We start from the raw sequence: 12,573 nt of genomic DNA, 5'->3' as shown, positions 1-12,573 counted from the left end.
CCATATGCAGGAGTTCAGAAAGAATACCATGGTGTGATAAAGCATAAGGATTTAGGGTAGCATAGACCTCTGTGCTTTTAGGGCTACAACAGATGTCATGATCAGTATGTGTTCTTAGCACTTGTGGAATAGGGTCTAACGCATCTGTGTTGCCACAAACAGGGACACTTCAGTATTTAGAATTTTTAAAATGGGGTTTAATTCCTTGGTTTACTCTTGACTCTCTATGATCATAGGCAAGTGATTTTGTCTCCTTGTGCTTTGGTTTCCTCCTGTGAATGGGAGTAACCATTGTTTGCTACCTTAGAGAAGACAAATTGGGGATTACTTGCCTCCATTGAAAATGAAACCTCTTTAAAGTTTTGATCTGTCAGAGATTCACATGAATTGAAGCTATGCCCTTGACTTGACCAGAGCTAGTCAATGAAGGACCAGTGACAAAGCATCCACTGCAAATTTTAAGCATTTCCCCAAATTATTTCAGGTGTTGTTGGGACAGGTGGTTGGGATGTCATGCGGGAAAAACACTGAACCTTGTACATTGTTTATTTTTCCTCTGTGATGGTAGTAGAGGTCTGACCATCACCTTTCTAGGCAGCTGTGTGAACCAAGAGGTTGGTAGTGCTCGTGGTAGTCTTTGCTCGTGCTTCAAGCTGGCGTTGCCTGTGAGCAGTGATGCTGTGGCCAGTCCGTATCTGTCGCGCTGCATCGTGTGCCGGTTTTGTGTCACTCGTGGCTTTTGCAAGTACTCGAGCAGAGCTGGAGCAAGCAGACCTTGACTGTCCAGTGACAAGCAAAAAGATCATGTTTCTTTGAGAAGGTGCTGGATGGTCCTAACCATTAAAAGAGTTTATTTTCTTACTCCAACAGATTTCCCCTCCCCTCCTTGATGTTACCAAATTTATCATCACTTTTGTCTTTCAGGTGTAACCTGTCTTTAGTGTTGCAGACACATCAGCCATGCATTAAGAACTGGGCCCTTACTTTATAATTCAGTATGACTTTCTTTTTGTCCAATAATTTCACAAGCACTAATGCACACTTCAAATGCAGGAGATACTTTGATCCCCAAATTGTTCAGCACTTCATGCAGGAAAAACCATAGGCCACAGTCATGAAACTCCTAGAGGATGGCTGCTGGCTTCCTGTGGCAGAGCTGGTTGTTGTTTTCCCCCCTCTCCCTTCTTTGCTCTAACCATTTTGTCTGTCTAGCTTGTCTTGTATTCAGTTTTCAAAGCAATTGCCATGAAGGGCTTCCTTTTTTTAGTGCCTAAAAGGGAACAATAGATTTTTTAGAATAAGCATATATTATATTTTATATGGCCATCTGTGTACCATAGATATAATATTGATCATATCTGTAATTTAATAAAACATACTGAGAAGTTCAAGCTAAATAGAAATTAATAATTTTTATTACTATTTTTTATGAAAAGGTCTTTAAATGTATGCTTAAGTGTACATGACATCTAAAATTATTCTAGTGCTGGATTCTTGAAAAAGTAGATGACCTTTTCTCTTGAAATTGGAGAGTGGTTTTTCCTTAACAGTTATATTATGCACAGAAGATGAGATGTTAACCAAGATGTTAAAATGTATTGTTTCCCTTTGAAAGCTAATCCTGTTACTCATTTTCATTAATGTTGAATCATTCATTTTCCTTTTTCTTTTTTTTCTTTCTTTTCCTTTCCTTTTCTTTTGCAACTGTTTTTGCATGAAAATGCAAAGTAGCAATAAAGATTTTTCGTAAGACTTGCTTTAAGACTCTTCTCTTTCAGATCCAGTTAAAGTTTTTAAGTTCAGTTATTTTAAAATTCATATTCTTCAGTTCCGTAAACAAAAATAATGGAGAAATATAATGAGGTGCAAAGCGATTTTCTAGCCCTCACTAATCAATAAATGCCAATGAAATGGGGATGGTGTAATGTCCATAATTTAATTGTCTGCTGTTACCAGGTCACCACGAGACAGCAGCAGGAGCGGGGAGAAGCTGGAGCTGGCCATGTCCAACCTCACTGCGGATGTCCTGGAGTTACTCCTGGAGTTTGTTTATACAGGTTCTTTGATCATAGATTCAGCCAATGCAAAAACACTACTGGAAGCTGCCAGCAAGTTCCAGTTTCACACTTTCTGTAAAGTCTGCGTTTCATTTCTAGGTAAGAATCATTGCATCTAGTGAGGTTTTAAAATCTTGTGTTAAGGTTTATAAACCTGTCTTTGAACAGCTCTTGAAAGATAATGAAGAAACCCAAGATGAAATAGAGTAAAATAAAGTAAAGCAACATTAATTTGGTTTGTGATTTGAATTTCCAATGCTGACATGGTGGCCAATGGAAAATGTTCTAGAGAAGTATAGCTTGTTGCTTGAGTGGCAACAGCTTTCACATCTTGTATAACCTATTTTGTGGAATCTTGTTCCACTCTTGGAATCTTGATGATGTTTTGTTTCCCAAAGGATGATCTGTGCATAGGCTGTAACACGCAGGTTACTGATAACTGTGGCAGCATATTCTGGGTTCTACAGTAGGCCAGCATGGTCAAACACCAAAAGAGTTTGGAGGCGGGCTCCAATGGAGGAAGAACTCCTGCAAATCTGCCCAAAAATTAAGGACTGCATTACAATAGCTGCAATTTTCTTGCATTTGTGAGAAGGTCCTTCTTTACGTGTCCAGTGTTCCAGATTCAGTGCTCCTGGGGTTTGTTGCTGCATACAGAGCTATGGCCTAATGTCATCACAAAGGTGGGTAGAAGGAAAGGTTGCTGTGCCCATCCTGGTAACTGGTGTGCCCTGTGTGCACAGGGAGCATTTGTCTCGGTGAGGGTCTACAGAGCAACATCTTTGCCGGTGCCTCAGTCCATCCTCTCATGGCCATGAGAAATCCATTCTTCTTGCCAGGCTCACCATGTCATCCTGCTCCTCCCACTTTCCCTCTGCTTTCCAGAGAGGGTATTTCAAAACAGTCCAAGATTTTCAGCTCAGCTGAGCTTTACTGGCCAGAGCAGGAAGCAGACAGACCTGGCATGGCAGAAGAGGAGCCACAACTGGAGCTCAACTGAAACACGGTGGTTCAAATTCCTGCCTGTACCACAAGCCACTCCTTCACTATCATAGCTGTAATACCAGTTAATAAGACAGTAATAATTTAAAAATTAACATAAATGTATTAATACCAAAAAATTGATCTTGATGTTATAAGATAAATACTTCCCAGGTATAAGTACTGGATAACCTTTTTTGACATCTGATTATTGATTTGGCTTCCTCAACTTCCATCTTGGTTTAGGAGGCATTGTTCTCTCTGAAGCCCAAATAAATTGTAGGTTTTCCCTGGGCAGTTCTCATTTGAAATTGGCATCTACTATTGCAGAATGTGGAATATGAGACCTTAGAAAATGTTTTGCTCAAAAAACCCTCAAACAAGTCCAGTTTACTGTTGTGTTAATTTTCACTGCTAAGCCAGCCTGCTGGCAAGATGAGTGGTGTGACTAGGCTGGTACAATGCAGGCATCAGTGAAGAATCTCTGGCATTGTAGTCTCCTTTCCAAATTTTTGTATGCCCCTTATTTCAAAGTCTGTTCTCAAATGAGGAAGGTACTGGTGATGTGAAATTTATGCTTTGCAATTCCACCATGTAGACTGTGCAATTTGAATGAGGCTCTGGCTCTGGCATTGCTTGCTCCCAGCTTCCCTTCACCAGCTTTTTAAAGTGATTAGATCTTGCAGCCTTTCCAAAAATACAGGATGTGTTTAAGTTTTGATATCACTGAAGGTTCAGCCACAAAACCAAAATACATTTATTTTATTGAATCACTGTGAGAGTTCACTTTTCTGATAGTTAATATTTTAATTCAGTGAACCATGTTATGGTGTGAAATAGTAGAGTTGGTTATAAGTTCAGTGATATATGGAGAGTCACTGGAACTTTGTATTCTCATTTGGAGAATTCACGGAGTGTAATTGCTTATTTTTATTTATAGCTGTGACTTGATTGCACTGCAGAGACAGCAGAGCATTTGCTTTCTGAAAAGTTTAGGGAAAAGCATTTTGTCTTCTCTGTGGCTGTGTTTTTATTTTTCACCTCAGCCACCTCTGTGCTATACAAAGCAAAAATATGTTAAAAATCAGGGGTTTTTTTCCTGCAGGGCTTCTGGAGGGTTGACCAGTATAAACAGTGAATTTTTCCCATCAATCCATGTCTAAATAGGGAGAGAAGGGAAGTTTAAAGAAGTAAAAGCCCCAAATTATTAAGTCTGTTCAGCATAGCACAGCACAATCTCAGAGGAAATTTGGGTCATCCTTTTTCAGCCATGAAGAGCAAGATTCTGTCATGGTGATGTCCAAGCAGCTTTTGTGTCTCTATCCTGGGCCTCTCATCAGCCTTGGGCAGAGGCACCCCAAATTTTCTTGCACTTTTTGGTGAAAAGATGTGGCAAAATGTGTCAGGGAGGTAGTTCCATTTCAGTGGGAGATTTCTTAACCAGCTTCCCTGGGATAATTATAGCCATGTTCTCTTTCTTCCTCACATGCTGTCTCCTCGGTTTTTGTGTAGACCATGAGAAATGAGAACAGTTTTGTGCTGACTGATGCAGCGATGGTGACAGGTTCATGCAGGCACCATATGATAACTGGGCAAATGTTTGCAAACTGGTCGGGATGTTGTAGGTATTTCCTCCACCCATATGGCTGAAGACTTGAGCCTTTTTTTCTTTTTCTTTTTTCGCATTTGTTTTACACTGTCATCACAGTCATGGCTTGAATTGGGTTTCAGGTGATTCACCAGTATCATGGTTTTGGTCCATGGTGCATGGACACCAATCACAGGAGGGAACACATTCTGAGTTTGTACTTGCTGATAAAGTAAAAATATTCATCTTTAAGCCTAAAGAAGCTGGTGGAACCTGGCAGTTTCATGGGCCAGGTTAGGAAAGAGCAGGAGCTTTGAATTTTCTTAGTCTCCTGAGCAAAGAGCACAAAATCAGTGTTTGGAAAGAGTAGTAGAGGAAGCAATGAGAAAAGCTGAACAATGGACCAGTGATCAGACCTGCATTTCTCAGGCACCAGAGGGAAGAAGAGGTCTTTATGAATTCAAGAGAAAATATTATGGGCAATTATTTTGTTCATTCAAGGTGGAGAATTTTAATCCAGCTGGAAAACTGCACTTCCTAGCCCTGGAGAAACTATAATATGTACACTTCATATAAACTATGTATAAATTTCAACTATATCTGGAGATGGAAGGAAGGAAGAAGACTCTCACAGGGAAGGGAAATCTTTTGGACAATTCATTAGACAATTAATGCATCTGACAGTCTTCTACCTCCCCCTCATCTTAACATGCTTTTTGACTCTAGTAGGAATACCTGAGGAGTGAGTTTCCCATCGGAATGTACACAGAGTATCACAAGGAAGTACACATTTTGTGCAGTTTTTAGTAATACCCAAATCATCATCTAGAAAGCATCTCTGAGTGAAACTACAGTGCTTAATGCACACAAGAGGGGGTTTACAACCACCACTGAGCTTCCATCATGTTGTTACCACAATCTCACTGAGTAATCCTTCCTGCATACTGTTTATCTCTGGTGTTATCTCAAGTCTCTTCACTCCCAGAAGTGCAGTTGGAGCAGTCTGCCTGGCTGATTGTCTCCTGATGATGCCACACAGGATCCTGCTCCAAAGTCACATCTAACACAGTGGAAAGTACCAGCTGCTGATCTGAATTATTGTGACACACGTAGCAACAAATATGCTATCCAGCCCTGTCTCAAACCAGAGAGAACCTACTAGATTGCATGTGATATCCCTAAAGTCCACTCATGACTCTGTTGGAAAATGTCCTTGAGCATTGGGAGTAGCTTAGTAGTAATCATTTGTGTTCTGAACAGAGACAAGGTGAAACTTAAAAAAAAAAGTGTTATTACAAGCCCAGTGTCACTGTGGCAAAACAACAATTATTGTAAACATGCCAGTGTCCAAAGGAACACAAGAGCAGACAGAGCAGAACTGGTCCTTAGCTGTCACTGTCATGCCAGCATTGACAAGTACCCCTGGACTGCAGTTATTTGGGATGAGCTGTATTATATAGCAGAAGTCTATGTCTAAGTAGTCATGCAGGGTCCCTTTATAGCCAGTGAAGAGTTACAGACCTTGGTAAGGCAGGGTTCTGCACATTCTGGAGTCATCATCCAAAATATTACCAGATTAATGCAGAATATTACCAGATTGCTACTTGGAATTGCTTGTTTATGGGTGTTCAGGGCTCTAATTGTGAATGCAGAGTTGCACCACAGACAGCTGAAGTCAAGAGACAACCAGTCTTGCTGCCAAATTTTTAGTCAGAGCTGAAAAATGGGGGGATGAAGTGGTGTCTTTGAGTTCATAGGATAGATATTTTCCATATCGCCTACAGTTGTTGTCCCAAGGTCTGTCTTCCTCACCAGCAGTGAATCCCTCTAGTTCACATGCCAGTCCTCACCTTAAACAGATATTGCTGTGCCCACCTTGCTGTGGTTCTCATCACACAGAAGTGAAGTGCAGAGAAGTGTGTCACCAGCCTCCTGCACATCCCCTAATCCCACATCTCCCTGGGACCCATCTCCACAGAGCCTCACAACAGTTCCTGAACCAGACAGGGACATCCCTGGAATCTGCCACCAAGGGCTTTCTCAGGGAAGGGAGGGAGTAAAGCCCCAAGGGCCAAGGTGGACCTGCTTGGACCAGTGTAGCAGGCTGCATCAGTCACCCAGTGCTGTTAGAGCTGGAGAAGCTTGTCCAGATCAGAAGAAATCAGTTGTGAGCAGTTTTTTCTGCTTCACACCACAGGCTCAGCTGGAAATGGTATGGGGATCTCTCCTGATAGAGGCAAAACCAGTCCTCTCAAGAGAAAGACTTGAAAGTCTTTACCATGATATGCTGCTTAATGAGTCCAAATTGATTATTCCCTTCATTATTAACCCTGTGAGGATAAGGTGGAACAGTGGCAGATTGGCCTTTGACTTGAGAGTTTGCCAAGAAATTACGAGAGTTTTGGGCTCTGATAGATGATTACTTTACCCCAAGCCGTATGTACACCATGAAACTGTGCCAGCAGACAGAAGCAAGGAATCTGGAAGCTGTTTTTGGTCTCTTGGTTTTTTTTGTGGTTTGGTTTGGTTTTGGGGTGTTTTTCTGGGAGGGAGGGGGTTTTTTTCTCCTTTTCTTTTCTTTTCTTTTCTTTTCTTTTCTTTTCTTTTCTTTTCTTTTCTTTTCTTTTCTTTTCTTTTCTTTTCTTTTCTTTTCTTTTCTTTTCTTTTCTTTTCTTTTCTTTTTTTCCCTTCCCTTCCCTTCCCTTCCCTTCCCTTCCCTTCCCTTCCCTTCCCTTCCCTTCCCTTCCCTTCCCTTCCCTTCCCTTCCCTTCCCTTCCCTTCCCTTCCCTTCCCTTCCCTTCCCTTCCCTTCCCTTCCCTTCCCTTCCCTTCCCTTCCCTTCCCTTCCCTTCCCTTCCCTTCCCTTCCCTTCCCTTCCCTTCCCTTCCCTTTTTGTAGCTATCAGTTTACACCCCATTTCTGGACAGTCTCTGAGTGACAAAATCTACTGACAGCAAGCAGTGCTGCTACTGCAGTCAGCTTGAGGAAATGGGCTCCTTGAAGTCAGTACTGATCAACTGATCAATCAACTGATGCAAAATGAGATAACCTAGTTTTGAGACTGCTGGATCTGTAAAAGAAAATAATAAGAGTTGGGAGGGGAAGAAAGCAAAACAAACCCACAAAACTCCTAATCTCATGTCAGGTTAAAAAAAATAGGAAAAGGTGATTCATAATCCCATTTTATTAAAAGCCACATATAGATAGTATGCAGGTTTTCAATCTGATGAAGGCAGAGTGTAGGGAGGAATCCCTGAGCATTTCCAGCAGAAGCAATCTGATGAGAGTTTTGTTTGAAGAGATAGGGGACTATGGCACATTCCTGTCCGGTGCTCTGTCATAGTGCACGAGGATATGACACTGCCAAATGTGATAGACTTCTGTGGCAGCACCAGAGCCTGCCACTGGTGCAGATGCCTTTGTGATCTATTGCAGTCTCACTCTTATTACTTTTTTCTTTTTCAGTTCTATATCTTAAAATAATATATTCTTCTTATTAGTACTGGCTTGGTTAACAAAAGCTGCAAAGAATCTGAGAGTTCCTCTTATAAATGTCTAAAATTGGTGGGTTTTTCTTCAAAATAGCTGGAAAGGAAAAAAAGTACAGTCAAATGTATGGTGTAGCACACTTCTAACGCAAAGCTACACACTGTGCTGCTGCTTCTGTTTGCTGGGAAGGAGATAATGCTGTCTCCTCTGTGCATGATTTTCTTTGAAACCCACTACACAACGTTTAACAGAAGGCGTTAGTATAATCTGTGTTTTGCATAAGGGATGTCATCACATTCAGCAGCAACAAAGTTCCTTTGAAAAAAAAAGAGGGGGGAGGATTTTTTTTTTTTTTTTTTTGAAGTAGCTCAGTAGCTGAACAGGGCAGAAATTATCATAAAGTGACTGCAGCATTCTCAGAAATGTCCTTAGTGCTGTTTGCATTTATTCTTAAGTGTCTGCACTGGCGTTTACATCTTTGCTGTTCCTTAAAGCAACATTGTAGGCGGTGGGAGCAGCAGCAGTCTCTTGGCTGGGTTCCCATCCCTTGGGAAGCCCCAGATCCTGTTATGTCAGTAGGTTTCCCCAGTGCTTTGTGGAGGCTTACAGAAAAAGCAAACCCAGAAAGTGCATTTCTCTCCCCATCTCCAACTCACTTTTTGTCCTTTAAACCCCAATTCCAAATTAACCCAGGGTGCTGCTTCTAGTTGACTCCCTGAAATTAATTAAGGTTGGAGGTTTGTCCGTGACACTTACTTTTCCCATGATCTTGTAACAAATGTGAATCTTCCTTTTACTAATTCTCAATTGCCTTTTTTGTTTGTTTTCTTGCCCTTTTTAGAAAAGCAGCTGACTGCTAGCAACTGCTTAGGAATATTAGCCATGGCTGAAGCCATGCAGTGCACTGAACTATACAACATGGCCAAAGCTTATGCCCTGCAAATCTTCCCAGAGGTGGCAAACCAAGAAGAGATCCTTAATATCTCCAAAGATGACTTCATTTCCTACATGTCCAATGACAGCCTAAACACCAAAGCAGAGGAGCTGGTGTATGAAACAGTGATAAAGTGGATTAAGAAAGACGCCGCCATCAGAGCTCAGGTAAAAATAATCTCAGCAGCCTCACTCTGCTCCATTTCCATTAATGTCTCTTTTAGAATAGAAACCATCTTCATGTAATTTTAACCATACACGTGTGTGGGAGATGGGATGGGCAGTTCAGATAAAAAAAAAGACAAAGGGAATGCACACTATGCACAAAATGTATGTAATTTCAAAATCTGATCCCTACATCTGATCATTTAGAATGAAAATCTCATTTATGACATGCATGGTACAAAGTTGTTGACTGTAGGCTCAGTCAGAGATAAATTGAGAAGAATTACAGTTTTGTGAGATGCTGCTTTAAGGGGATGCATTTTAGTAACAGCAGGAAATAAAAAATCTGTCAGAAAATCTGTATTTCTTTTGATGCCACATAGTGAATAAGTATAACTCCAGTTCATAAAATAAAGATTCTGTATCTTTATTGGCTGCTTAGGTAATCCCTTGGGTTTTATGTATTTATTAGAGTTAGCCTTTTCTCAACCATATGAGTTATGCAGTCTGCTCCTGTCTAAAGAAACTGAGTCTGTAACTTTCCTGGCGCTGTCTCGATATAATGCTAGAAACAGTGACTGGAGGCTGGTGATTGTCCTTGGGACCAGAAGTCATCCCTGGTGATATCTAAAACCTGCTACTTGCCTTGAGTCAACTCTGTGATCTGAACCCCAAACCTCTCCATGTGGAGGCAAGTTCTCTGCACAGATTCCATAAGGGGAGGATTGTTTTCCCCTTCTGTGGAGGCCAGAGTTGTTTCTGTTGACCCCCAGTCACAGTTTTGGCTGTCTTAAGGTGGACACTTGCTCATGGACCCCACTGTATCTCAGGGAGGCACTTGGCCATGTTGCTGATGCTGTCCCACATCTGACAATGTGTACCTTCTTGACTGAAATGTGAATTCAAGCACCTAAACATGCAGTTGGATGTTAAATGTGTCATTGGATGTGATCCAAAGCAGCTGCACATCCACACCTCTCCTCTAAAGTGGGAGAAATAGTAACTCTTGCTCTCTGCAGGCTGCTGGATAAGGGCATTGAGGACAGTGGGGTACTGCATGCCAGGCCAAGCCTTGCTGCCTGTGCTGCTTCACCAGCAGGACAGTCCTGTGCTGGGGACCCATCCCACTCTGACCACCTCCTCCGTGTGCCAGCAGTTCATTTAGCATTGCCCAATGTTTTTATTGCCTAAAACATCCACAGAGTACCATGGATTCACTGAAATGCGTGCTGGCCTTGAAAAACACAGTGTTTTACAGAGTGTTTCCCTGGGTGCTTGAAGTTTGATGGCTCTGTGCCACTGTGAACTTAACACGACCTCAGGGACTGCTCCCAGGGGCCGGAGTTGGGAGCCCTGCGGCAGGAGCCTGTTTGCCTGCTGCCAGCAGAAGGTGTCACTCACCCGACGGTCTGGGTTATGTTCTCAAAATTGCGGTTTTAATATTTCCTTCTGCCTCCTGCTGAGGCAATGTTGGGAATTTGTTTTCTTAAGTGGTGGTTTTTCTTGCTGCCACCACCGCCATCCCTTCCTCTCTTCCTTTCGTGTTGCAGTTGAGTTGCTTTTCTGTTGTTTTTTTTTTTTATTCCCAAGTTTCCTTCCCCTCTGTCCTCGTTCTGAAGTGTTTTTTGTAGTTTATGGTGGCAGTTCTGTTTGCTTCTCCAAATTTCTCTGTGGTGCTTTAGTTTCATGCATTACTTTACAGGAGCTTTTAATTTTTAATTTGTATTTATCCAGAGATAAGTGTTTTGAATAAATTACTATTAATGATACCAAGAAGAAACTATTTTCCTGCTCAATCCTACCACTAAGCTAGTTTATTTAAATAGTAGCTCTCACTTTTCTTAGTACTCTGTGCACTGCTTGATCTATTATAAAGCTCTTAGTTAAATAGGTACTTATTTTTTTAAAGTAGGAGTCCACACTTACCATGAAAAGCACCATCTTTACAGTAATGACTTCTGCATTTTCAGATCCTGGGAACAAATAGCTTCCATGGTGGATAGGAGGGAAGATAGACCTAAATAATCTTATTTCTAATGAAGATGATGGTGAACAAAAATTTGTGCATTGTGTGCAGCACAGCCCACCATGCCAAGAACTGCCCAAGCTCCTGTGAGATGCACAGGAGCTTAGAGCTTGGGAGAACTGGGCAGCCATGGCAATAGTGAACACTGGATGAACCTTCCTGCAGGAGCAGTGCATGGATATTTTTATTTTATCCACATTTTGGAGATAGATTCTATGAGCTGCCTTTAGAGTCTTTGGAGTGGAGGACACCAGGACTGTTGGGGTGTCCTGGGAGGGTTGATGGATGCCATGAATTGCAGCAGTCCCAAGACATCACTCCAGCTCTACTGCACTCCTGAGGTGACTGGGTCTGGTTTTATTTCTCACTCCCAGAAGTCATGCTGACAGTTAAGTCCTTCCATGGATTTCCAGAGTCCCTTTCTCCATAGTCTCGGCATCTCCCTTTACCTTGACAGTTCAGGCTCTATTGTCACATTTTTATTCTCAGTACCTCCAATGGCAGGTCACTAAAATGCCTCTTTGGCAGCTTCTTCCAAGTCCTGCATTGGTGATTCTCCCAAAGGTGGAGGTCTGGCACAAACAGGGAAAGGGCTGTGCTCTTCATCTCACCTGCATGTCCATCTTCCTTGGCAAGCCTGGCAGGGGCTCTCTCAGCAGAGACATCCCCGCAGAGGAGCTTCTCTGAATCAGCACCCTCTGCCCCCAGGGCAGCTGCAGCCCTCCAGAACTCCTTGTGCTGTAATGGCTTTGTGTCACTCTGCAGTGCCTGGGGACAGTAAATCTCACCACTCGTGCTCCCCCACCGCAGCCTCATGCCGTGCTCTTACAACAACTTATCCATCACTGCCTCCCCTCCTGCCCAGTCCCCTGCTGAAAGCCTCTGGGAAGGAGATTTTCAACAGAGCCTCCTGTTCTCCTGGAAAGGCGTTGTTTGCTGTCTACCTGCTCTTCTCTGCCATTCTAAAAGCTTTTCTTCAGATGTCTGACTGTTTCTGCTTTTGTTAATTCTTTCCCACCAGGCTGGAGGACAGTGACAGGGAAGGCAGCAGGATTTTCTTGGAAGGCAAGTTGAAAAGCTGTGCTCTGGCTGATGTTTAATTGTGCACATTGTGCTCATATGAACAGTGCTCATAAAAGTGCTCTGTGGCATTACAAAAGACAGCACCTGAGCCTTGTTACAAAGAGAGAACAGCAGTGCTTTAAGGGTTGCTGATCATCTGCATAAGACAAAGAGGCAATTCAGAGAGGGACATGTTTTACCAGGATTTGGTAAATAATTGTATCCCCCTACCGTGTTGGAGCGGTGCCCCAGCTCATATGGTAACATTTATGA

General features: G+C 42.4%; 1 protein-coding gene across 5 annotated transcripts in view; it reads left to right on the top strand.

The window, feature by feature from the left end:
* The window catches only part of KLHL29 (kelch like family member 29), a 387,198-nt gene that overhangs the window by 328,841 nt on the left and 45,784 nt on the right, over nt 1-12,573 (top strand). For all 5 annotated transcript variants that reach the window (XM_064411797.1, XM_064411794.1, XM_064411793.1 and 2 more), the window contains 2 exons: nt 1,957-2,156; nt 8,956-9,215. In XM_064411797.1, coding sequence (XP_064267867.1) covers nt 1,957-2,156; nt 8,956-9,215 — 460 coding nt within the window. The remainder of the gene's footprint in view (nt 1-1,956; nt 2,157-8,955; nt 9,216-12,573) is intronic.

The sequence above is a fragment of the Passer domesticus genome, chromosome 3, assembly GCF_036417665.1.
Source record: "Passer domesticus isolate bPasDom1 chromosome 3, bPasDom1.hap1, whole genome shotgun sequence".
In the NCBI taxonomy this organism is placed as follows: Eukaryota; Metazoa; Chordata; class Aves; order Passeriformes; family Passeridae; genus Passer; species Passer domesticus.
The sequence above is the reverse complement of the archived record's forward strand: the minus strand, read 5'-3'. Positions and strand labels throughout refer to the sequence as shown.